Source organism: Manduca sexta, chromosome 27 (assembly GCF_014839805.1).
Source record: "Manduca sexta isolate Smith_Timp_Sample1 chromosome 27, JHU_Msex_v1.0, whole genome shotgun sequence".
NCBI classification, from domain to species: Eukaryota; Metazoa; Arthropoda; class Insecta; order Lepidoptera; family Sphingidae; genus Manduca; species Manduca sexta.
The window spans coordinates 5,114,544-5,142,479 of NC_051141.1; the positions used below are offsets into that span (position 1 = coordinate 5,114,544).

The window sequence follows — 27,936 nt, forward strand, 5'->3', positions numbered from 1 at the left end:
AATTTCTCGTGACGTAAACTTTTAAAAAATTTATTCATTTTTTATATTATTTTATGTTTGTTCACTAATTTGATGGTATACGAAAAGAAGTATTAAGTTGTTACTCACTTACCTAATTAGGGTGAGTTAAGTATATAATACTAATTGGATATTAGATAACAGAAAATGAAATCAATTTGCCTTACAATAATAACATTTAATATGACAGCAGCAGTGAGGTTATAGATACATTGCGTACATTAATATTAACTACATATAAATCACATGAAATTAATAATATTTAAATGAGAATTTAAAGTGCAGATTATATTGCAGCTATTTGTACATAATACAAGTAATATAATAGGATAGTTAAAACTTAAATATTTTATACACTTATAAATGCAAGTAGATGAGTAATTGTTACTTATTAATAATCTATTTAAAACTATACGATTAAACTTTACATTACGCAAATAAATAAGTATTTAAACGTAATAATAAATATCTTATTTATACATTAATTTGTTTAATTTCTCCTTATATGCGGGTAGCTCTATGTCATCCCAATGCAAAGTGACTTTGTCGAAAAATCTGAAACAAATATTAGATTATTAACATACTAACTAAACAAGATATAAGCCTTTTACATTTTTTACATGTCTTCATCATCATTAGCCGCAGGATGTCCACTGCTGAACATGGGCCTCCTCCAAAGATTTCCAGATCGACCTATTCGAAGCCCACCTATTTTTGACATATACTGGCATTTTATTTCAAAATCCAAACCCCATTCATAATTTGTAGCTTCAACCCGAAACTAGAACTCTCATTAAAACAGGCGTTCCAATCAATGAGATTTTTTTAGTATTGGTCCTTTAGTCTTAAATATATACATAATACCCTACTATTCAAAATCACAAAACCAGGACCATAACAAAAAAAATAATGTATGCAAAATCATCATTCGAATCTCGGGTTGTAGTCGCAATTACATACAAAAAGCTTTGATTTTATTCATTTTTACTTTTCTAATACATTCTGCATTTAGAATTATATCTACAGATATTTTAACGAAAGAATTTTGAATAAAAATCCCTCTACACACTATTCTATTATAATAACTAGCGTACTTGCATAAGGGACATAGCAAAATAGCGCGCAAACTCTATTTTTAGAAACTATTCAAAATGTATAGAAAAAACAATTAAACATCATATTTCTACAATATGTTATGAAAATGCCACTAAAAATGTTGATTCCGTGCACCTCCTCCTAATGTATGTACACATCATTTTATTTTGCTACTAACCTATTTCCGACCGTAATTGTTCATTGTAAATGTATGAAACGAATGTTCTAGGGCGTATGCTCGGAGTACGTCTTAATACACACATTTAAAATTATTTTGCTGTGGTCTTGTTTACTTTCCACTAACCTGTCATCAATATTGTGTTGGAACTACAATTACTTCATTCCTATAGGGCTTATTGTAATTTACCTGGTCTGCAATTCAGCCAAGACTCTCATCTCGTGTTCCGTGAGTCCTTTTTCAAGAACATCCACCGTATCTCGGAGCTGATCCACATTGAAAAACCCACACACGTTGGTGTCTATGTCTGGTTGGTTGAGAGTGAACCACGTAGCTACGCGCGCTAACTCGACGTTGTGTTCCTGAGACAGTGATCCGCTCGTGAGCGACTAGAAATTAGATATGATGATATGCATCCTGTGGGTCTCGATTTATTATTATTATTTGTAGGGAGTCGGCGCCATTACGTCGTTGCGCCATACGTTACGCGCCATTGGCGCCGTTACGATAATTTTTATACGTGTTAATTTTAGTTTGATGTAGCTGACGACAGAAATGTTTATACCTTTTGGTGAAATTGGAAACTACGAGCAATAGCAATAATTGAATTGTCCGACCCGCATATTATGATGAGATTGTAAAATCAAATGTTTCTTCTCTAAGTATATTGAATTAGATGAATGATGATGATGAATTAGAATATTTATAAAGATGTGTTTAACCTTGCAATATTCCGAGGCGCGTCTACAAAGCGCTTTGATGTCGTCACTAGCCGGGTGCCACGGTTGCGGTCCCTTATTAGTGAGGAGGCCCATGCCTGTCGCCGCTGCGTTGATCACTCCCACACCTCGACTCTTTGAATAAAATCATACTGTGTACTATAACGATGTTGTTACTAATTTATAAGGCTAAGTGTACCTAAGATGCTGTTAAACTATACTATTTAAAACTAGGTGTCTGCAACAATTGCAAATTCTAAATCGTAATAGAAAACTTAGTCTTCTCAATAGATACGTAACACTAAATACGAATCTGTATGTGTCACCAAAACTCATCTTAGATTTAGTTAAATTAACATTTTTGAACCTGTCGTCTGAGATCTGTAAAAAATTTAAAGTAAAAACACATTACATAATATTATCATCTAGTTCTCTATGTCCCGAATGTCCTTCTCGAAACAATAATCTCTAATGATTGCAAGCGGTGATGTAATTTTAATTTAAACTCATAACCGTAATTGACAAAGATGCGAGAATTTAACGCCAAATGCACATTTTAATTACTTTGTAATTGTCTTTTTACTAACTTCAGTTATTGCACTTTTTATACTATTCCATCTTTCAAAAACTAATAGGAAGGACTTTTCTTGTTTATTGCCGATTCTAAATTTCAAAGACAGTATCTTTTGACCTTTGCGGATAATTAACTGATACCTTCCTTACCAACAGGCAGTCAATAACCATCCAATTCCATAAATCCACTCGCTAGATTATGCCTGTCCTCTAAATAACAAAAAAAAGACCCTCCTTTCAACTCTAAGAAAAAATGCTTTCAACGGCACTTAGCAAGAATAGAGGAGGTAAGCTAAGTACTTTATTGGCTTGATATGGCTACATTATGCTTTTAAAAGCGTAGGTAGGTACTGTTTGGTTGGTTAACACATTGGTCCGTTGTTTCAAGGCTAGCTAGGGAGGCATGACGAAAATAAAACATTTCAATATAGTTTCAATTATTCGATTAATTTCAATATAATTTAATATAGATTTGTAGATCCTTTGTTCGTCGGTTGTTAAAACCAGTTTATTTTTAATACTAGATTAATAATGTCTTTGTGGGACTGGATTCACTGAATCACTACTATTTCAATTCATGTCATCATTCAGACAAATCTATACATGTTATAAGTTCAATGGACGTGATACGACTGAAATTCTTAATTGTTCACAAAATGTGCTATATTTTGTAGATTAGGAATTAGGTTGAATAGGTATTTTGTGTACTAGGATACATGAGTCTGCAGATACACCTATTAATACAAAAAAAATTGCGACTTACACTGTTTTCAGCGAACATAAATACCAATTAAAATACTTACTTTGAAATACTTTGTGTAGTTCTGCAGTCGGTTATCGAATAAAGTCGATTTTGAATACGAAAGGATGCTCGATATCTTCACGTCGGATTCTTCAATAATTTCCTTCATCAAATCTATGTCGTAGTCGGCGAGACCGATGTATCGCGCTTTGCCATCCTTTACTGCCTTTTCCAGTACTGGTAAAGTTTCCTTTAATACTACAGAATTGTCCGGAGCGAAGGTTGGGTCGTGTACCTGAGAAACAGGCGATGGTTATGTGCTTAATAAACTTCATCATTGGTCTCCAAGTTCGGCCACGTTCACGGGCCAATGGCGCTGCGTGCATTTCAAAAAAATATTTTATTAAAAACTTAAGCGGAGTTATGCGAAAAATTGATGAATAATACCGTAGAAGTTGTTCTTATTAAAATTGCTAGCTAATTTAGATAAACACACGTACAAATATACAGAAACAATATACAAAGTCGAATTTTAATTACGTACCGACTCCAAAATATGTAACCAGTATACACCTTTTATGTTAGTTTAAGTCGGTCAAAAACTAGGCCCCAACTAAAAACTATTGAGCGTATATTAAGCGTTTGCAGTATAGAATAATTTTATATAGTACTTTAGTTTTAAATAGAAAAGATAGATACTTAGGTATCAGAATAATTGCCTAATCTTCACCTAGCAGCCAACTGCATTTCGTTCAGTCCAATCAAGGTCCAAATTTCTAACCCTAATTATGATGGACTGATATGCATTGCACTTTGCAGAAGCACATTCTATTTTCTGCGATCTAGAATTATATAAGCGTCGTTTCATTCTTCAGATATAATTTATTTACCAAGTAGTCCCTTCATTCTACAGGCAACATCGCACGATTTTTTAGAGATTTTTTTTTTTTTGTTTACCCACACTACCTTTCTTCCGTCCTGTCGTTTCGGGATGGCTCATTCCTTTTTTGTGCGAGGCAACGAGCGCACACGCTTATTAAAAAAAATGCCAAAGCGAAGTGCACAGGAAAAATTAGAAAGATACAAGCTCAAGATTAAGAAATTAGAAGAAAAAAATAAGGAGAAACATAGGCGTCGAATACGACGTCCATTGGATTCATCTGAGGACGAAAACTTTGCAGGTTAGTTGAACATTATATTAAGTGTTCCCAGTGCGTGAATATAGATATCAAACAGCCTATCGCTGTCCATTGCTGAACATAGGCCTTCCTAAGTAAGTGAGCGCCATGGTTCAAATATGCAAATTAATTATTTCAATGAAACTACATCGGGTTGACTGCGAGTCAATTCCGATAACATAATTAGCTGCGAGCTAATTATGGGTCGTGTTTTCACGACAACTTGTGTAGTAAATGGGTGCAATCTTAAATAGATATACACACTACCTACAATTTATTGTCCGCGAGACAATACTAACGCAAAACCGGTTTTATATTCGACCTTTCACCTGCTTAATTATCGTCGTATATATTGTAGATACGAGCGGCGTCGTGCCTCTAGAGCAACAAGATTGCCCATCAACCCTTCTATATGAGGAAGGCCAGACAGTGGCCACCCTTAGAGGGCGCGACAAAAAATTGGTCAGTTTTCAACAACAGTTGGGTAACGGTACTGCGGCAATAAACAAAGCAATGGATACTTTGCTTAAATCAGATAATAAAGTTCTTGCCTTAAAATACCTAAGTGACGGTTGTCGTTTATTTTCCGATTTACACCACCGTCTGACCAAAGACAGAATAAAATTAATTACTCCGAGTCTGGAAAGAAATTTCTTCACGTCATTCAAGATTCAGAACGAGATAATACCCTATTCGGTGACTCATTGTCAGAGAAAATTAAGGCTAGCAAGGCTATTGAAAGACAAGGATCACAAATAAGGAAAACAATGGCAAATCGGAAAACTAATACTCCTCAAACATCAGCCACGCATTCTGTCCCTCAGGGAAACTGGTCAGGACCTCCTCGTTACCCGTCGAACAGGGGGCGGGGAGGTCAGAGGATACAACCAGTGACGTCACGACGGTCATATCCGACGCAGTCCCAAACGCAAGCGAAGAGCTCTTACACAGCAAAACCCGTGCGTCGCAACAAAATAAATGAGGTACATGCAGGTAGAATTAAATTCTTCCTTAATTGTTGGTTTCACATAACCAAAAATGCTGTCGTATTATCATGGATTGAACAAGGTTATAAAATTCCATTTTGTGCTCGAGCGACTCAATCTATAATGCCCGTTTCAAAATTTTCTCACAATGAAGCTCGAGATATGCAGGTAGCGATTAATAAATTATTAATATTAGGAGCAGTGTCACAATGCATCCCAACTAAAGACCAATATATATCGAAAATATTCTTAGCCCAAAAGGCTAACGGAGACAAGCGATTTATTTTAAACTTAAAATCACTAAATAAATTTATTACTAGTACACATTTTAAAATGGAAGATTATAGGACAGCTGCTAAATTAATTCCTCAATGCGGATTCTTAGCAACAACTGATTTAAAAGAGGCATACTTACTAATTCCTATTTTTAAATCAGACCAAAAATACCTACGATTTAATTTTCAGGCCCCTAATTCCAAGAATTCGCGTACATATCAGTTTACCGCCATGCCATATGGTCTGTCTGTGGCACCAAGGGTATTTACAAAAATCATGAAAGAAGTCGTAGCTTACCTCCGAAAACGAGGTCATAAATCAGTTATATACCTAGACGATATTTTATGTATAGGTAACGATTATGATGAATGCATTACTAATGTTCGGGAAACGGTAAAGCTTTTAGAATGTTTAGGTTTTGTAATTAATTACGATAAGAGTTCCCTAAGACCATCTCAAAAATGTAAATTTTTAGGATTCGAGTATAACACACACGATATGTCTTTGTCGTTACCTATAGGTAAACGTGAAAGTATTAACCAGATGGTTAAAAAGTTTTCAAGGTTGCCAAAGTGCACGATTCGTGAGTTTGCTCAATTAATAGGGATTTTGGTAGCAGCTTGCCCAGCCGTTCGATACGGTTTTCTATACACGAAATTGTTGGAACGCCAAAAGTTTCTGGCATTACAACAACATAATAATAATTACGACCATAAATTAAATATCACCAAAACAGTACTGGACGACCTTGATTGGTGGCGTAATAGTATCTTCACAGCTAGGTGCCCCATAAGAAATCAAAGTTATAAGAAAGAAATATATTCAGATGCCTCTAGAATGGGTTGGGGGGCCGTCTGTAATAATGCAAAAGTCCATGGTAGATGGAAAACTACGGAAATGCAACACCACATAAATTATTTAGAACTTTTAGCCGTATTTCTAGGGTTAAAGAGTTTTGCTAGTAATGATACTAACTGTACAATATTGTTAAGGGTAGATAATACCACAGCAATTAGTTACATAAATCGCTTAGGTGGCATTCAGTTCCCACATCTGAACGAGTTGACAAGATGCATTTGGCAATGGTGTGAGAAACGCAACATTTGGTTATTCGCATCGTACGTAAATACAAAAGAAAATGTTGCTGACGAAGAATCTAGAAGGATAAACTCTGATACAGAATGGACGTTATCCGACCATGCCTATCAAATTATTAAACGACACTTCGGTTGTCCCGATATTGATCTATTTGCTTCTCGCGACAATGCAAAATGCGACTTGTTTGTTTCTTGGAAACAAGAACCAGATGCATACGCTGTTGATGCCTTCACTTTGAATTGGCAGTTTAAATATTTTTATGCATTCCCGCCTTTCTCCCTTATTTTGAAATGCTTACGCAAGATAATCGAAGATGGTGCCAAGGGAATTATAATTTTTCCCCTCTGGCCCTCACAGCCATGGTACCCATTACTACAAAGCTTACTTGACTCCGACATACTTTACATGAACCCTAATAAATTCCTTCTTCAATCTCATTTCAGAGAGCATCATCCTCTACACACCAAGCTTACCCTGGGTGTCGCGAGGCTTTGCGGACGGCATTCACACGCCGCGGAACCCCACTCGACTCATTGAACCTCATGATGGCTTCGCTCGCCGAAAACACCATCAAACAGTATAATGTCACATTAAAACTATGGTGGCAGTTTTGTTCTTCACGAAATATCGACGTATTTAGTGCATCAAAAACATCGGTTCTCTCCTTTCTAACAGAACAATTTAATAAGGGTTGCTTCTGAGGTTGCTCTTATGGCTCCCTCAACAGTCACCGCTCCGCTTTGTCTTTGATTCTAAACTTTAATGTAGGTACAGATGATTGTGTAAAACGATTATTGAAAGGAGTGTATAAACTGAGACCTAATAAACCAAAGTATTCCTTTACTTGGAATCCACAATTGGTGCTTAATCACGTGGCCAATTGGTATCCCAACCGGGAATTAAATTTAGAAAAAATTACCAAAAAATTAGTAATATTATTAGCACTCTGTACAGCCCACAGGATACAAACGTTTTCATTAATTAAATTAGAAAATATTTCATTTGATTCGAGTGGGGTTAAGATAGCCATAACAGACATTATTAAGACTTCGGCTGCCGGACGAGATCAGCCAATACTGTTTTTACCATTTTTCAGGGATAATTTAAATATTTGCCCTGCTTCAGTTCTCAAAGACTATATTTTTGTCACAAAAAATATGAGAACAACGAATGCAGGAAATCTATTATTAACTTATAAGAAACCCCACAAAATTGCCACATCTCAATCTATCAGCAGATGGATTAAGCAGGTATTGTCAGAAAGCGGCGTAGACGTGAACACGTTCACCGCACATAGCACGCGACACGCTGCTACATCAGCCGCCCGCGGCAGCGGCCTGGGTGTGGACATTATTAGAAAAACAGCTGGTTGGACTGAAACATCCTCAACTTTTGCTCGTTTTTATGATCGCCCTATTATTAACAATAATGATTTTCCAAACGCAGTGTTGTTGAACTGATTGTATTAAAAATTTATTGTTAATTATTACATTAAGAAATCGGTTGTGATTACATGATGTACCCGACCAAAACTTGTTTCTCTGAAAATCTACTTGGTAAATAAATTATATCTGAAGAATGAAACGACGCTTATATAATAGATGATCAAACGAACTTACCTGTACGTGAAGTTCGATCACTATTATACGAGTCGTTTCATTCGAAGATATAAGAACCCTCACCACCCATTACAAAAACAAAGAGTGTGATAAAGTGTGTTTTTGACCCCAGAAGTTTTGTTCATAATAAAAAAAAAAAAAAAAAAAAAAAATCTAAACGAAATGAGCCATCCCGAAACGACAGGACGGAAGAAACGTAGTGTGGGTAAACAAAAAAAAAAAAAAAAATCTCTAAAAAATCGTGCGATGTTGCCTGTAGAATGAAGGGACTACTTGGTAAATAAATTATATCTTCGAATGAAACGACTCATATAATAGTGATCGAACTTGACGTACAGGTAAGTTCGTTTGATCATCTATTATAGTTTAGATAGATATTTTCACAGCTAATTTTATTTATTTAATAAACGCCAAGTAGCAATACTACATATGATCGGTATTTTTAAAAATGTCAGTTTATGACAAAACAATGATAGTTATTTACAAACATTTTTAGTTTCTTATTTGGTTTCATAGGTTTTCATAGAATAATTAACCCTGAATACAATTTAAGTTAAGTTTTAAAGCGAATTGAATTCAAATTTCGTATATATGAGAAATGATTTTTGCAATTTCTTACATTGTAACTACTGAAACTTATTAGTTTCGTGGATTTTTTTGATCCTTATTGACTATAGAATCAATTGGCATCAATTTTGATTTCTAATTCATTCAAGACGATTACCTACCTGACTGTATATAATTATCAAAATCTATGAATGTAGATCTTAATGTCATTAAAATGATGAACCCTCTCTTCAGAAAGTTACAGCGTTAAAATAGCTGCTCCTGCTACCCATCTCAAAAATTCACTATCTTTGAGATGAAATCAGTATCTTTATCAGAGGATAAATAGAGGTAGTATCTAATCTCTATACCTATTGTACAGATATGCTTCCTTGACAAAAAATATCCATAATAACATTTAAAAAAAACTTCAGTACTTAACATTTATTGTTTCTATATTTTCATGAAAACCACTATTAGGCTAGTCGCACATCGTATAATTTACAAGCACCAATGCTTCTAAAGACGCCGATCGATGGCGCCCCATCGTTTTTAAATCGCGCTATGGTTTACTGCACTGTCAGATGTTAAGTGTAAATATAAAATTTCTATATAATCGTTATAATATTTTCCAATTAATATTTTTTAATAACTTCCGTAACTATGAGATCTCAAATTCGAATAATGTAACAATATTTATTATTACAATAAGAGTAACTCGACTATTTGATCGATTAACCAAAAAAAAATATTAATAAACTGATCTACCTAAACCTTCATCTGCTACTACGTATAAAGGTCAATGGAGCAAACGGTCAATGGTAAACACTTAATCAAATAATTTGCGAACGTGTATAAGGACGTGTGTTCCCACGACTAGTAATGATAATAATTATTTAAAAAATTACATCGTCACGATAAAGCATCAGGCCTAAGTAACGACTGATAAGTCCCTACAGTACTGGGTACTGGCTTACCTGAATCAAATCCACGTAATCCAAACCGAGAAGTCGGAGCGTGTTATCGACGCCAGCTTCTGTCTTCTCTGCAGAGAAGTCAAACATTCTTTCTGTTGTTTTCTCATATCTCCCCACTTTACTGGCGATGAAGTACGTATCTCTCGGGATGCCAACAAGCGCCTGTTAAATGCAATTATATTTATGTTTATTTTGTTACAATGACGTTCTACTTAAAAAAAAATGAAAGAACGAATTGATGAGTTCTTAACTCAACTTAAATATTAGTAACGTGGCAGTTTTACCTAAAAGCGTATCAAACGTTAAAATACTGACAGCCAATACTTCCCTTCCTAAACTCTAGAGTTCATTTCCATCCAACGATATTGTATACTTTGCGTAGATATTAATCATAACGCCGATTATCCATCTAAAATATTTTTGTTAATAAATCAATACATGAATTGCTAAAATTGCGTTATAGCATTATAAAATATTTTTATATTATATTAATAATGACCGCCGATTTTAAAACATAATCTTGGAACCCTAAAAGCTCGTAGTCAAAAATTTATACATAACCAATAGTAAGTATACCTGTGATATACAAATTCGCATTAGAGCTACGTTTAAACTTGTTTAAAAAAATACAAATATTTATTAAGTATATTTTGGTCTAAATTTAAATTTTGACTCCATGGCCGTTTTGGACAGGCAAAATTACTTGCACCAACCTGTACTATAGACTTAGATTGCACAGGAGGGTGAATTTCATTGCTGAGTTAGAGGCAATTAAAACTTTGAAATAGCTTATCTCATGGCAATGTAATAGTTAATTGAAATCAAGCAAGTTACCTTTCCAATAGTCCGTTCGGAGCTGCCCTGTCCATACCAAGGACCAGTTTCTAAATAATTGACACCGCATTTGAGGCTTTCTCGTATTAAATCTAAGCTTCTCTGTTCCTCGTATGACCTGAAAATGACGATTTATTAAATAATACAGTAATTGTTGTACTTAAATATATAGGAATCCACTCAGACAGAAGTCAAATAAATAGGCCATATCGCGTCTGCAACTTGATTGTTTGAGAGAAGACTATTGTGTTGACTCCGTTCTGTAGCGGGATAAAAACAGACCATAGGAGAAAAGCCTATAGCCGTGTTACAAGTCTTTTTTTATTGTTCTTTAGGACTATTGTTAAACTCTGAAAATTGTTTTACTAATATAAAGCTACATTAGCTCGGATTTCTATAAGCTACTTTTTATCCCGCAAAATGATTTACGCCGGCTTCTTTTTAGTATTTATTTTTATTTAGCAGATTTGTCGCTACCATTTGAGTAATAAACAAAATTATTTCTTAATGCCTTCTAGCGCTCATACTTCGAAATATTATCAATTACCAAGCAATAATGAGCAAGAAATTGTAACTAGTGAAGGAATCTGGTATTATGATCCTTATAATATTATTGTAGGTAAGGTCCCAGATCGGCGAGCGCAGTGCAGTAAGTACAATGCAATGCTTTGAAATACTTACTTCCGTTCTGTTTGGTCGAAAATTCGTAATGTTTACAAACCAACTAGTTCCTTTCTACAAGATAAAAAGAAATCTATTTACTGTGTACCAATTTTAGTTTGTATACTCTAGTGGCGAAGCGTCCATATAATCCGATTCCTACCGGCTTCCCTTTTAGGTTTATTTGCGTTTGTCTTAGTTTTCGTTTTTGTTTAAATTGGCCGCGATGTAATAAGGGATTTTTTTGGCTGGGGTTATCTATTAAAATATTTTACCTCTCGCCACTAATATACTCGATACACGCCAACAGCCAATCACTTAAACAGCAAGGCAGTATGTACCGATATAAAATTAAGATTTGAAGCCGGGTCTGTATAACCAACCTACACATATTTTCTGTATAACGATGAATTTTACATCAAAGAGAATTACATTTTGCATGTTAAAATACATAATATGTATATCGATATTATCGATGACGTTAACAATATTTTTATAACAATATAATGATTGTCATGCGCCGAATTACGATACTTTGTTCAATTTATTATTATAGATCGGGAGGGTTGATGAAATAATGTTGAGGTCTCCTTTTTGCTGATATTTACTGGATTTTTATGTAAGTAGAAAGAATTGGATTGTCGTAATAATTATAGAGCTAGTTTGTGGGTTGGAGAGTGCAAAAAGTTCTTTGTTTCGGAAAGATACCTAACTTTTTCTTTATAATGGGCGTGACCCAAACAAAGGTCCATTCGTCACTCCAACTCCCGAAATCCAGTATGAAAAATGACACATCATTTTAACACCGACTACCCCAAATCATGAATAATTGTTCACATAAATAATCGTTACTAGTAAATAAAAATGAAAAGTTTTTTTGTTTATTTGAACGCGTTAATCTCAGAAACTAGGTGTAGGTACTGGATGGAGTTAAAATTGAATTGAAAAATTGAATTAATGGAAAATGATGCAAAAACTGGGAAAACTTTGCGACCTTCCGTTGCATGCGCTGCGTAAACAGTCAAAGTTACTAAACATTTATATATGACAGAAAGGTTTCTGTTAAAAAGTTCTAAAAAATACATTATAAAAAAATGTTCCCTGCCGCATCTGTTGTAAGGGTAAGCTCAAAAACTAGTCAGCGGTTTGGAAATTAATGGAATTTGGTATGGACATTGGACATTGTTTGAGGCCCTGGGAAGGACGTAGACTACTTTCTATCTTGGGAAAATATATAGTGGGATTGTTCATTCCGGAAAACTCTATCACGCCGGCAAAGCCACAATAGCTATAATCTATATCTATACTATTATATAAAGCTGAAGAGTTTGTTTGTTTGTTTGTTTGTTTGAACGCGCTAATCTCAGGAACTACCGGTCCAAACTGAAAAATTATTTTTGCGTTGGATAGCCCTTTGTTCGTGGAGTGCTATAGGCTATATATCATCACGCTATACCCAAAAGGAGCGGAGCAGTAATGGCTAATCTCAGGAACTACCAGTCCAAACTGAAAAATTCTTTTTGCGTTGGATAGCCCTTTGTTCGTGGAGTGCTATAGGCTATATATCATCACGCTATACCCAATAGGAGCGGAGCAGTAATGGCTAATCTCAGGAACTACCGGTCCAAACTGAAAAATTCTTTTTGCGTTGGATAGCCCTTTGTTCGTAGAGTGCTATAGGCTATATATCATCACGCTATACCCAATAGGAGCGGAGCAGTAATGGCTAATCTCAAGAACTACCGGTTTGAACTGAAAAAAACTTTTTGTGTTAGATTGTCCTCTTAAAAAGTTCTAAAAAATATTATAAAACAAAGTCCCCCGCTGCATCTGTCTGCCTAAACATGTTAAACTCAAAAACTACCCAACGTATTAAGATGAAATTTGGTATGGAGACAGTTTGAGACCCTGGGAAGAACATAGGCTTCCGGGAAACTATTACTTTTATAACAGAAAACTTTAGCCTGAAAAACTTTATAACGCGGGCGGAGCCGCGGGCAAAAGCTATAATATTATAATCTAATTCGTGCTCTTGTGCGATATTTACTATATTACTTCACGAGAGCGGAAATGCGAGCAAAATCTAATAGAGAAGGTAAAACTAATAGAGCTCTAGCTAGCTTTACATTAAAGTATAAGTACATTTTGTCATCCTTAAAGCCGATGCTGGATAAAATCCGTGTCAACTTCTAAAGTGTTATGGCACAACTAACCTTGTGCATGTCGAAGGTCAATTCTTGACCTTTCTTTATAAAGGCGGTTACAGATTTAGCGTTACTGCGGCTCGTCGAACTTATAATATTAATACCCAATATGTTTTATAATTTATCGCAATGTGAATTCTTTAGTTCTTGAACTACAACCTATAAAGTGAAATGGGTAAGGTACTAGCATTGCCATCACTTGCATTATATGTACCCGGTGCCATAATTATAATTGTCCTGGTCATTTCTCCACTTTCAACACCTGCGGACTAAGCCTTGGCAGTTGGCACCTCTAACACCTCTCTAGTTAAGTACTTTATCATGCATACAAGTACATACACACATGAGAGTCTAACGTTCATGTAAATTACAGTTGAACAGTCGAGGTTTCTCATCAGTACTGGTCTCCCAATGTAAACTGAAAATTCGTGTATTTAGATATTGTTTACCTGGGTAAACAATATCTAAATACATACTGGTATCTAGTATCTATAGTCTAAATCTATGATCATTGTTTATCTATAGTCTAAATTTATGATCTACTTACATACACTCGTAGAAATGCGTGACGCGATAGTATGTAGTAGTAGTAGTAGTAGTTATGTTATAGCAATCGATATAACATTAGTAGACTTTGCGGCAACGTAAACTGAGTGTAAAGAAGAACTGAGACATTTTCTATACTTTTAGTGTGAATTTGCCTTTATAAACGATGAGATCCACCGTCATCGCGACTAATGTATAATTAACACAAGGACACGGCCGGAGCAAACGGCGGCGACATATTGTGCATCTATTAAAAATTCTGGAACTCTTATATTAGGATATAGTAATTCTTATCACTAATGCACAAAATAACATGACGCTTCATAATGTTTATCGGATTTTAATATTTATCTATGTAGGTACATCTTAAACTATAAAATATAAATGTAGTTAGGTTATAAATTTATTAAAAATCTAACAACTAACAAGATCGTCTACCCATTGGTACTTACCTACATTGGAGATTAAAAGATTCAACTGATTTGATTTTCTTAACATTTTTTTAAAAATAATGCCTTCATAGGAATTCTATGAAATTATGAGTTGTTAAATAAATTTAAATCAAATTGTGATAAAAATTATAAGTATATCTGAAACACTGAAGAAATCCTACCCGCGCAACTCTATCATGAAAGGGGGAGAGAGCTTAAAATGCAATATCCAGAATATTCAATTTATTGGTCAAATCCATAAGAAAATAAATAGGATTGGAAAATAAATGCTCAAGCATGAAAACTACAATGAATTGCTTCATGACTGTAATACTAAGCAAACAATTACCTGTTTACTTATATTTAATAGGATACAAACTCTAAGTAATTTCAGTCATAATAATACAGCACTGAAAATATGTTATTATGCGCCGTATTGACAATAATTAAGAACCATAATTTTTATAGATAAGTAACCTACCTACCAACATATTTAAATGGGTTGGGCAGAGAGAAAAAGTAGTTTTATGCAAATTGTAGTTCCTTATAAAGATGTAAATCGACTAACCTACACAAAACCAATGATATACGGTAATTACGTTATACATCCAACCATATTACATTAAATTGATATTAGCTCGATATGTAAGTAATTACATACCCAAGAAATGGATGGGTAAGTAAAAGTTCCATGTAAGTAAATTAAAAATAATATAAGTAATTTTTCAAAGATAGTTTGACTAATCAAAAGATGTAAAGCTATTCTTGATATTAAAAATAAGTATTCTTTAAATAGGTATATACATTTATAAGTAGAACATGAAGTCGGTAAAAAATCAGATGCAATGCAATTTTATTCAACTTTCAAAGACCTCATAAACAATCACTTTTATAAATTGCAATAACGTTTATAAACATCCTACAACACTTACCCATAAATGTTGCTAAAAGCTGCACCCCCAAGGCTTATGTGAGAAACTTTGAGCCCAGTATTTCCAAGTTCGTTGTATCTCATTGTAAGAGTTTATAAACTAAGTTATTTTGGGACACAATCTCCGTGCAACCCGCTATCCACGACTGGTTGAGCAACGCAGTTGATAAGCGACAAATTGTTATAACTTATAAGTACCTATGTATACATATATTGAACGTACCATTAGATTGGCTAAAATATTTGCAATGATTACTCACGATTTATGTTATTTACAATTATTACTTATCAGAAAGTGTTATAGCGTGTAAATGAAGTAAAAAATATATTTTACTTACCTTTTCAAAATTTGATAAAGTTTATTTTATTACCTTTTTTTGAGATAAATAAAAAGGACATTTATTTTATAAAAAATAAATTTTGCCAGATGATAAATCCTATAAACAAAAATATTGAGTGTATTTATTTTGAATTTACATACATAATGATTTACACAACATATGTACTACATGACTACTGTAATGCAAATGTATTATAAATAAATATATTATATGGCATGATTAAAAAACAAATGACTGAGTGTCTATAACTTTATTTACATACCTGCATGTAATAAAAATAAATCTATATTTTTTTATACGCTAAATATTATTTATTTATATTTTTATACTCTTTGTACCACACTGATTACGGGCTTATTATCAGACTTTGACATTGTATTCGAAGCGAATACAGGCTAAATCGCTTCCTTTGTCTGCCATTAACAAACAGCCAGAGCTGTAACAATATGAAGTCCTTTTTAAAAAGTTAACGTTTGTAGAATTTTTATTTGACAAATATGAATTGAAGTGGAAAGTTGACGCGTAACATATTTTTTTCATTATTTAGTAGAAATGCAATCAATCTAATTATCAATGTGAATTGGGACGTGTAATGTGTGTTATTGTATAATTATAGTGTAGTTTTATTTAATTACGTTGCAATCCATCCCTTTAATTATAAAATTTTGAGAATGAGTACGAATTAGAACTACTTAGCCTTTGTCCCTTTTAGTTTGTCCAAAGGACCTGCAATATGGGTTTGCTTATTTCGAAAATTTGGAGCTTGTTCGGTAATGAAGGTATGTTGGAATATATATTTTACTTCCTTGTCACTTTGTCTTTTAGACAGCGTCAAATTGATAAGATAAACGGAGATTTATTAGAGATTCCAATTTACGGTCATGTAGGTAGTAATGATCTAGTTTCCGTAAAGAGCATTAATTTTACGGTATTAACTTCATTGTCTTGTTTAAACAAATATTTTGCTTAGGAAACGCATCTCGGCCACGTATGTTTAAGTCATCGTAAGTAGAATTGGTACCGTAAGTTGAGGATTTAAATAAGTATGTACAAGTTTTGTCACCATCTACCTTGACCCACATAACCTGTTTATTTTACTATATGCTAGCACTGGTGTAATTAATAAAGTCAGTTGAAATAATCTTTTTCCAATATTGACAGTTTAATCACAAAAATTAATAAAATATCTGAATATTTAATATGTTTAAAATAGACCCATTATTGATCTATAGAAGATAAATGTTTCGATTTTAATTCTGTTTGACCTCGATTGCATATTGTTCAGGCCTAAAATATTTACAAACTTCACCATATTGTTTTGATTAAGATGCAATTTGCTATACTCTACGACTATATCTTGGATTTATATAATATAAACTACTTTTTATCTTGAAAAAAGCACATAGTGAGTCTTCTTTTTGGGAAAGGTCTTTTATACCTACACATCAGTAGTTAAAAATATTATACAATTATTTCAATTTTGATCATGTCAAATAATAACAAATTACCTTTTATTACTTATTATCATAGTAATATTGCAACTCCACATGATAAAAAAATAATACACAATAACAGAACTTAGTTCATGAAGGATTTAATCATTAATTTACCACATGTTTTATTATGAAAAGACATTCACAAAATTATATATAAAATTGTGTTTATTTTTATTATTCCTCCAGTTTCCCAATAAATGATTTTCAACAGCATTTAACAGACAGAGACTCATATGATTCTATTATAAGTATTAATATTATGTTATTATAGTAGCTTTTTCTTTTTTATAAGGTCCTTAATAAAGCTAATTAAATTATGAATTATCTGGTAATATTAAAGTTCCTTTTTATTTACTTCTGTCCAAAAATAATACACCTTATACATGTTCCCTTTGGTGTTACATGTTGATTTTGACCAAACTGTTGTCTCTATAATATGTCCAAGCATAATAAATAGTAATTTGCACATATGTTATTTAATTATTATTATAATTTTAACCCAATATTTGTATGAAAGCATTACAGGAACACCTGTTAAAGAATATTTTACTTAATTATATTTGATATTGCTTTTTGGAACCATTTTGAAGTCTAGGAAATTTCTGAACTCATGTTATCACCATTTGGCACCATGAAGTTTGTTAAGAAAATATTTATAAATCCTTGTCACTGTTGTGTATTATTACTTTAATTCCTGAAGTAAGTACATATCTATGAGTATATCAGACAATATAGCCAATAGGTATAACATTTTGGTTCTTTAATCAAACTTTCTATGAAATTATAAATATTTTATAAATGTTTAAACTGTTATTTTCACATAAACACCATACTGTATGAAACTGTTTTAATACCACATTCAAGGGTTGTAAATGCCCAAAATGTTTACCCATAAGTACAATGTGTTTGTATAAGTCAGCCCTTGGTAAGGTAAAATATGTAGGAATTGGTTAAAAAACCCAATCCACATTATATAGATTTATAAGGTGATTAATTGAAGTTAAACTCATTAAAGATGTTTGCTGCTATAAAAATCTTCACAATTTAATCTCCTGATGGGTTTATTATTAGCCTCCTTAAGCATGTCACAATATATGAGAAAAAGTATTGCTTTAAAAACACAGATTTGATTACACTCATGAATTGAATTTGTGTCCAATATGTTTGTCCTTATTGCATTATGAGATCGACGGTCCCTATGTATAGTATCGAATCTGCAAAATTGCATTTTGCAATACTTTGCGTAGGAGCTGTCGATATTTAAACGGTCCTTATTAAAATAAACTGCATTTATTTAAGACAATAAGGATCGAAGTGCCTATCGACATGGTAATTAACACTAAACAAGCGATGTATATTCGACAGTCCCTACGCAAAGTATTGCATCTGCAAAATGCACATTTGCAGACCCAATACTTTACATAGGGACCGTTGAGATGTATTATGTTGAATTGTGATACCTCATTTGCGTCTTTATTATTCCTTCTGAAATTAGGTAAATGATAGCAGCTATCTTAAACTGAACTCACAGTGCCAATCATGCCAACATGCAAGTATATTCATATTTATTATTATTAATCTGCAGAACATAAGCTTGTATTAGTGGGGCTCGACAATGCTGGGAAGACCACAATCCTGTATCAGCTGCTACTTGGTGAAGCCGTACACACGAGGCCCACGATAGGGTCAAATGTAGAGGAAGTTGTGTGGCGGAATCTACGTTTTGTCATGTGGGACCTTGGAGGACAACAGAGCTTGCGATCAGCGTGGAATACTTATTACACAAATAGTGAGGTATAATCATTTTGTATATTTAACTTTTTGTTTTGTGACTGCACATGATTTTTAGTTCAATTGTATATAAAGCCGGTTCCCTCATTCAATGGTCAGTGGGCTGCCTGTTTATAAGTGGTACTAGTAATAAAACAACAATGCTATCTTTGATCTACAAAATGCAGTCATTTTGCTGGGTTTAATGTTAACGTACTGAAAATTCAAATAAATTGGTGCTAACTGTCCATGAAGATTTTCCCCTATATAACACCTTTAACCTAAGCTGAGCAACCATGCAAGTATGCAAGTATGCGAGTATTGTAATAATTGTCAGATTATAAGTGCAGTACTTGTGGAGAACTGTTATCTTGAATTAACATTAATATATTTGGTCTAGTTTCATTGCAACTCAGTTTAGAAACAATATTAGCTCACACAGACTTAACGACGCTATTGACGTTACCTTTAATCATATTGCATCAGGATTTTACTGTTTATATTCATCATTACCGAGATTTTTTGGGCGGAATTTTAGTTTTTAAACACTTATTGTACTTCGTTAAGATTGGAGGTAAAAAGTCATGTTTATTGTGATATATAATAAAAAAAAAACAAAATCCATATGGTTTTTAACGTAATGAATAAAAACAAAATTTTAATGTTTGTATCGTGTTTGAACACGTACATTAATATTAATTGCTTTGCTATATATTTTATTAGAATTGTTTATAACCAACCATGAGGATATGTCCTATTCTTTTATCAACTCAAAGATAAGAGAAAAAAATTAATAATATAGACACAATTAATAGGGAAAATTTGCAATAAAACTCTGTGTTTCCTCTAATTATCATATAACATAAATCAGTTTGACGTTTTGCATATGTTACTCTTTTCGGGTTTTAACTACATGTTACTTAGATTACAAAGCAGTTTTGGGATTGAAACATTTTTTGAGTTTTAATATCCAAATATTTTTTTCTGAGTAAGGTAATTGTAAAAAAAGCAATATGCAGTTGCGAAAACGAAGTGCATTACTGTGCTGCTGCGCTATTGTATTTCTTTAAGCGTGAATAGCCCTTTATTAAATTAATATTATAATATTATGTTTGCAATTGTATAAGGCTGTACAGGTGCAAATATTTTATTCGTAAAATACGCAGTATTAATAGCAATTGCATTTACCTGTACAGAATAGGGTATGGTTGTTAAATTGTATGAATAAAATATATCAGTTTCCAATTAGTAATGAAGGAAAATTTTGCACAACTGTTTCAAGCAATGAAGGATTTTTACCTTGTTTGTGTTCTCCCGCAAAAACAAAGATAGTCACAGCGATTATAATAATGATGCTAATTGTAGTCTGCTTAGCAAATGTGCATGTTTTTATAAATACTATGAAGTGGATTATTTCAAAAATAAAAAAAACGCTGCCTATTGTGCGCTGCGCAGTAAAATACGTTTACGTAACTAAAATTAATGTCTTGCTAGAACAATGTCATATGTCGACAAATTTGTAATAAGTAGTTATATGGAAACAATGCCTTAATTAAAATATTAAAACTATATGTTGCTTGCATTGCATTTTGAAATTAAATTTACCAAACGAGCTAGGGTACATATAAAAGAGCCCTGCTTGCCATAAACATCCATAATAGCCTTGGAATAACAGCAGAGGAATCATGAGTGTTGCTGAGCTTAAAGGAACTTCTAACCTTTTATCGTCAATGTCCTTGCAGTAAAATAGCTCACAGCAGTATTTGTATATAAAAAAAGATAAGTATATGAGCAAACAAATTATACATTTTTTATTGAATTGCCATTTTCAAGAAACACTCCCAGTTGGTTTTTTTAATCTATCTCAACAATGGACCAAACATAATAAAGTTTTTTTGACAAGTGTTGAAATGATTTATGATTGGTTCATCCTCGAAATCGGATTGAAGATTGAGATTGTTTATTAAAAACAGCTGAAAGTTGTTATTAGCATAATGTAGTTTATGGATTTAGGCAGTGTATATTGTTAATATGTATATAAAATATGATGCATCACAATGGACAGCTGTGCGACTTAAATCCATTACACGTTCCCATGTGTTAGCTGCATTAAGGCAATGTGTTATTTGTTTAAAACAGTTGATTGGCACATGGTGTCACAGATTTAGCTATAAGTTTCTATTAAAATAAGTATGTTGTGACTTTTATTCCAAATTGTCATAAATCAAATAAAAGCCTTATTTACGTCACAGTAAACAAGCATGACTAATGAAACAGTGATATGATTTTGTTTTACTCCTTGATATATGTATATGTATGTATAGTAGTTATAATCTATTGTAAAAGTATCAAGCGCGAATTTTGTTTGTGCAAACAAATAAGTCTAAAGCTAACAGCGAAATATATAAGATTGTTGACCACAAAATTTCTGTAACACAATAAACGATTTTAAAAAGTATGCTTATCTATCATTCCAGTTTGTGATAATGGTGATCGACTCGACGGACCGGCAGCGGCTTAGCATCAGTCGCGAGGAGCTCCATCGTATGCTAACACATGAGGAACTCAGCAAGGCTTGTTTACTCGTTTTTGCTAATAAACAGGTAACATCATCATTTACCTCGTTTAAATTTACGAAGTTAAATTAGAGAACAATAAATTACGTAGAAACAAGGTGTTGTAAAATGAGGGTATCATCAATATCCCTGATTAGGAAGCGTATAATTGATTACTTATCACTAAAAGTGAACAACATGTTAACCCAATGGTTATGATTAACTGAATTTCTTATGTGTATATGATTTTTAAAATTGGTAAATATTTATACCGTAACTTTGCAGAGACTGGGCATCACTATACAAACTGATAATCTATCTTTTTATATTATAATAGGCATAAGGATTTTACGGTTAAATTTTTCTATTCTAAATTATTGATAAACATGTCAATTGAATTTTCCTTTTATTAATTTTAACAATAACATACACACTACACTCTTTTATAATCTTATAATATTGGTACTCTCTTTTTGATTTATGTCTCATCTCAGATCAATTATTGCTAGCAATAATCGATTCTTAAAGTATAACGCTGGAACATTGAAAATACACTAGTTTAAAAATGACTGGTCAAAAATATTTTTCAAATTTAAGTTACTTTATCTGTTTTTTGTTACTTTATAATTTAGTTAAGAGAAAATCTATGTGATATTATTTTCCTGCAGCATTTTCTGTATTGTAATATGTAAATACTTCTTTAATATTTACACCTGATAATGTTCAAGTTACAACTTGTTGAATCAAATAACGCCCCTATATAACATAAATTAGTAAAATATAAAATAGAGTACTTTAATAAAATACTTGAATATATTTTTCAACTTCCTCATAATTCGTCTTGGCATTGAAATACAAGTCACGTGTGCTCAAATATTTAGCGCATTGTTGTGTTAACACTTGTATAAATGTGGCGTCATTTGAGCAAACAACTAAAACGTGCAGGTTTCGATGGTATAGATCCCCGATTATTATTCTTGATTTTATATTATCGTGTCCTAAACGTCCTAAATGAATGTAAATTTTTTACTGACATTCGGTCACGATTTCTCCAATAATTATAATTTTTGAGATTTGTTATTTCAAAACAATCACTGTTACAGGTGAATGAAATGTTTTAGCTTCTTGATGTGTCTTCGGTACGTTTATAAAAGACGGATTATATAAGATAACATAAGCAAAAAGTTAGGAATTTTTAAATTATTTTCAATGGACGTTCAGAACTTGGTGACTGCAACAAAAGTCGTATAGGCACATAAATCGTAATCTGATTTTGATTTGTACTTAATATATTTATTTGATACACAAATACGGGACATATATGAAACATTTTTTTTTAAAACGTTCCCTTTATTGCATTCCAGGACGTCAAGGGGTCGATGACGGCGGCGGAAATATCAGAACAATTGGATTTAACGTCAATCAAACAACATCCGTGGCACATACAGGCGTGCTGTGCGCTCACCGGTGAAGGGTATGCCCACAGCCTATTTTCAATATCGGTGGGACAGAAAATTTTCAATCTTGCGGTATCCTGGTATTTGCAGGACCCCGCGTAGACATTCATAATATTTATATGAGGGGAAAAAGTAATGAAATAATCAATATAACTTCCCGTTCAATTTAGGGTTATTATTAGAAAATACATATCAATCAAGCTGCTATGTAAAATCCGTTTAATGGCAAAATTAAATTCGTCACGAAACGGAATCATTACATGGATATATTTGACATTATGGGTTATCTCGTGTTAGTCAGTCGGGTACAGGGGAGTCAATTTGCTGCGACCGTTTAAAAAATACGGGGATCAAAATACAGAAAAAAGTACTTACGAAACGAATCCCAAAAACATTTTAAACCATTGACGTATATTCTATAGACACGAACGTCCATATAAACTATTTGTTCAAAATCTGAACCAAAATGGCAACCAAAACGTCACTGGTAACCTATTTATTCACTTGAATAACAAATAATTTTACTTATTTGACGAATATTTTTTATTCAAATCCAGGTTAACACTTAGACTCGAGTCCTTCTACCATGAGCGCCATTTCAATATTGACCGTACTAAAAGCAGTTTGAATTGATTGCAGTTCAGTTTAGTTGTACGTAGTGAATGTTCGGAACGCCAAACCTAGTACGTAGTACATATATACCGATGATTTAAACTAAATGTTAAACTAAACAAAAAATTTAAACTAATTGTTTACAAACCATAGTACTATGGTCAGGATTTAATTAGAAATGTCGAAGAAAAATATATCTTCTGCCATATGCGGTAAATTTATTTATGTATTATCGCATATTCTTTGTGAAATATCGCTTGCTTTAACGGTGAAGGAAAACATCGTGAGGAAACCAGCACACCTGAGAAGTTCTCTATAGGAATTTTGAGGGTGTGTGAAGTCTACCAATTCGCACTAGCTCAGCTTGGTGGACTAAGGCCTAATCCCTCTCAGTAATAGAGGAGGCCCGTGCCCAGCAGTGGGACAGTGTATAATACAGGGATGATGATGATGATGACATGCGGTATGCCAAATCAATTTCACAAACCACCCGTGATCCTGCGTAGATAATCCTGCAATACGGGGCACTGGAAAAAGGGCTCGGGATCCCGGAGTACTGGGATATCGTTATTTAGAGATTGGAAGCTCTAGCAACAACTATTTATATATTTAGTGATATGACTACAGACAGACTATTATACAAACAATGACTATTAAGGTAACAAATTAAATTATGCAGACTATTATGGGGCTTAACAATGTTCATTATTACGCACTATAATATAGCCTACAGTATATCAACAGTATTATGACGTCTTATATTCTCTAAAAGAATCTATATAATTTGACGTGTCTCTTTTTGTTTCATATATTAGTTTTTAATGAATAAGAATAAAGATAAACTTATCTTGTTTAGGATTGAATAAAGTATTTACGATCGCAATGAAGTCACGTATCTTGTCACCAATGGCTCTGTATTTTATCATCTACACAATGTCAGACGACATTAATCGGGGTTATTACATAATCAAGTGTTATTCTTTATGCCTATAAATATTTCATTGTAAGAGTTTCATAGCTTAATATTAATAGATTATATGACATGAATGCGTGGGTACATCGCCACTCAGTGATCGTTACTTACATAATATTCTTCTTTTTTGGCTTCTTAAGTCTTACGATGGCGAGTCTATCCAATTAGTATTCGTTATCGCGGATAATAATTGTATCCAATCGGAAAACATTTATTATCGTTAAACGTTTAAAAGCCCTACTGCTGTGGATGTATTTGATTCATTAGTTTCTCTGTTACAAGTATTGCGTTTGGTATAAAAACAAAATAACATTTCATCCGGTGGTGATATTTCTCAACACAAACAATATAAGGCTAATCATTGATTTGTTGCTGATTTTGATAATTTATATTTTTCAATTTAACCAATTTAATCTTTACCGAGCTATCAGAGTCATAGTGGAATTTTTAATACAAAATGTTTGTTCTTGGCGTATCTTATCTGAAACTAACGTACTTTTTGTTTGTATAGACGTGTTTGTAATAACATCAATTTTATAAATTACTATGTCACCTTATCTTTGCATTGTAACGTGGTATGATAACCTTAAAACATTTTATTAAACTATAATTTGTGTTTTGTAAACTATTATAATTGATGGCAACATGGTAAAGCTACAAAAAGATATTTAATATAACCGGTATATACTGTTTATAAATTTTGGAGTCGATGACAAATTAAAATAGAAATTTGGTATATTGTTTCTGTATATTTGTCCTTATATTTATCTAACTTTGGATTAACTAGCAATTGTGTTAGTCACTGATTCCAAACTGTTAACCAGTATATGAGTACTTGGTTCGTCAAATATTAAATAAAATAAAAATTATTTTTAGGTTTTAGTGTTTCTGAAGGCAGTTTAGTTTTTGGTTTTATTTTTTCTTTAAAACCGTCGTTAAAAAACGGAAGTTTTCAATTCGTGGTGTATTTTTATGTTTGTTATCTCAGAACTCCGTCATTACTTAACTAATAAAAATATTTTTTATTTGAAAGAATAGGACTACAAATTAATACGATTGATTATTATAAAAATCGTTTAGTTAGTTTGGTTTTAAACAGAAATGATTATAAAAAGTTATGAGGGCATGAAGGTTGAAATGATTTGTGGAAGGTTGAACGAGCATTACAAATAGTTATTATTTGCAAAGTAAATATGTGTTGCAGCCAATTTTTGAATACTCTATGTATACTACTACATACGGACAAAGTTATGCTAAAATAAACTAACCACGCAATATTTTTTTAACGGTACACCAAAAGTGATATACGAAAATCCTACTGTGATAAATAACAATCCACAAATGTTGTTAAAAAATAGTTTGTACATTTTAGCATAACTCGGTCTCGGTATAATATCTTCTTACGAACATTTATCGAAATAATTATGCGTATTTTATCATCGGCCATATTAGCTCTCAGCTAAAACATCGTATCGCGTGACTTCACTTTCAATTTAGTTTCACAAATTGCTCTAACTTATTAATTTATGTTTTATTAATACGTATATATAATAACACCATAACGATTACAATAGTAAAGCTTTATACAAAGTAGATATTAATTTCGACAATTGTTTTTTAACCTGCGAGCCACTTTTATGAATTCCTACAGGTTGCAAACATATATATGCCAATTGTATATGTTGTATATTTATCCACTCTTAAAAATTTTATATTCATAAAAGTATAATTTTGTTGCAGATCAGTAAGTAATAATGGCTAAATAATACTTTTTTTTAGCAAGCCAATAGTATAAACAGTATATAAATATAAATTATGTATATTTCCTTTCGCTTTTTATCCGTTATATCTGCTGAGATTTAAATATTTTGTTTTGTCAATATTATTTTATTCACTGTTTTGTATTACTGAGAATTAACACTGGAACTGGTCTCACAAAATATATTGTTCGAAAGATGTTTGCAATACCAGTCAATGTTTTTAAGCCATTATTGAAATTAGTTTTAGATTGTCTGGTAATACTCTGTGCAATACTTTGGTGTTCCAATTCAATACCACTGAAGCATATCTTTACTACTATTATATAAAACTGGTCTTTGTTTGTTTATTTGACCGCGCTAATCTCAGGAATTATAGGTACAAATTGAAAAATTATTTTAGTGTTGGAAAACTCATTTATCGGTGCAAGGCTATGAATGCATAACATCACGCTATTACCAATAGGATCGGAGCATCAACAAAAAATGTTGCAAAACGGGGAAAATTTATTCCTCTTGAGAGTTTTCGTTGTCTGCGCAGAGTAAACGGTTAAAGTTACGAGAGAAATATGTATGACGGAATTATTCGTCTTAAAAAGTCCTAAAAAAATATTTAGGTATTATAAAAAGTCCCCCGTCGCATCTATCTTGCTGTCTGAACGCGTTAATATCAAAAAGTAGGTACCCTACGAATGGAGATAGACTCTGTGAAGAACATCGGAAATTTTCTATTCTGGGAAAATTTATAGCATGACTTGTATAACGAAAACTTTATCACGCGACCGGAGACGCGAGCAAAAGCGAGAATAAAATAAATGACGTTTATGGTAGTTTTAGTAGTTGTAGTTAGTTAAAACAATTTCTGTAAAAATATTCAATTTGTAGGTAATGATATAAATTTAATTTTCGAACAGCGCGTCTTACGAAATTTGGTTGCAGAAATTCGTTCTTAGTGACAAAGTGATAAATACTTCGCAGTTATTAGAATAGCTCTAGATCCAGCATTGCCAGCATGTTATTGCATCGAGGGTGTGATCAATATTTTTTTATATGTATTATTTATTTGTCCACAGGTTGCACTTAGGATTAGAATGGATCGCAAGTAGAATAAAAAAGAAATGAGCGGTGACGAGTCCAGCGAAGCGTAATTTAATGTTGGTACCTCTTGACTATTGTTAACGTTGCATAATTTTTCGATCACACGGATTTCTATTTTTTAAATGATGATTTTTACAAAAGTGAAATGAATTTTAACTCTTAACTTATACTTTTGCGATATTTTCTAACGATTAAGAATCTATGTATGTTATTTGGAATGAATGAGATGTAAATGTAATAATAAATAAAACAATTTCTAATATGTT

At 32.7% G+C, this 27,936-nt stretch overlaps 2 protein-coding genes across 3 annotated transcripts; one reads left to right on the top strand and one right to left on the bottom strand.

Annotated features, from left to right (window-relative positions):
- Positions 1-175: 175 nt before the first annotated feature.
- LOC115453055 (L-galactose dehydrogenase) lies at positions 176-15,799 on the bottom strand. Of its 2 annotated transcripts, none has more exons than XM_030181693.2 (7): positions 15,613-15,799; positions 10,840-10,957; positions 10,006-10,167; positions 3,387-3,620; positions 2,014-2,145; positions 1,481-1,680; positions 176-573 (listed from the first exon to the last, which is right to left on the bottom strand). In XM_030181693.2, exons 1-7 carry the CDS (start codon positions 15,693-15,695, stop codon positions 489-491), a joined length of 1,014 nt encoding a protein of 337 aa, XP_030037553.1. In that variant the 5' UTR covers positions 15,696-15,799; the 3' UTR covers positions 176-488. The 2 variants fall into 2 exon arrangements, with proteins under 2 accessions (XP_030037553.1, XP_030037555.1); XM_030181695.2 differs by having other exon boundaries at positions 1,481-1,653; positions 15,613-15,796.
- A 620-nt stretch (positions 15,800-16,419) lies between these two features.
- On the top strand, positions 16,420-27,936 carry LOC115453057 (ADP-ribosylation factor-like protein 5B). The gene is made up of 5 exons (XM_030181699.2): positions 16,420-16,731; positions 19,034-19,242; positions 21,696-21,821; positions 23,138-23,247; positions 27,646-27,936. Exons 1-5 carry the CDS (start codon positions 16,686-16,688, stop codon positions 27,692-27,694), a joined length of 540 nt encoding a protein of 179 aa, XP_030037559.1. The 5' UTR covers positions 16,420-16,685; the 3' UTR covers positions 27,695-27,936.

Excerpts from the sequence above, each read along its gene's own strand:
- LOC115453055 (XM_030181693.2), bottom strand. The coding sequence starts at position 15,695 with ATGAGATACAACGAACTTGGAAATACTGGGCTCAAAGTTTCTCACATA. Across the intron at positions 10,168-10,839 it reads CCGAACGGACTATTGGAAAG|GCGCTTGTTGGCATCCCGAG; the intron begins GTAACTTGCTTG and ends TGCATTTAACAG. Across the intron at positions 2,146-3,386 it reads ACTACACAAAGTATTTCAAA|AGTCGAGGTGTGGGAGTGAT; the intron begins GTAAGTATTTTA and ends TTTTATTCAAAG.
- LOC115453057 (XM_030181699.2), top strand. The coding sequence starts at position 16,686 with ATGGGTTTGCTTATTTCGAAAATTTGGAGCTTGTTCGGTAATGAAG. Across the intron at positions 21,822-23,137 it reads TCGTTTTTGCTAATAAACAG|GACGTCAAGGGGTCGATGAC; the intron begins GTAACATCATCA and ends ATTGCATTCCAG. Across the intron at positions 23,248-27,645 it reads TGTGCGCTCACCGGTGAAGG|GTTGCACTTAGGATTAGAAT; the intron begins GTATGCCCACAG and ends ATTTGTCCACAG.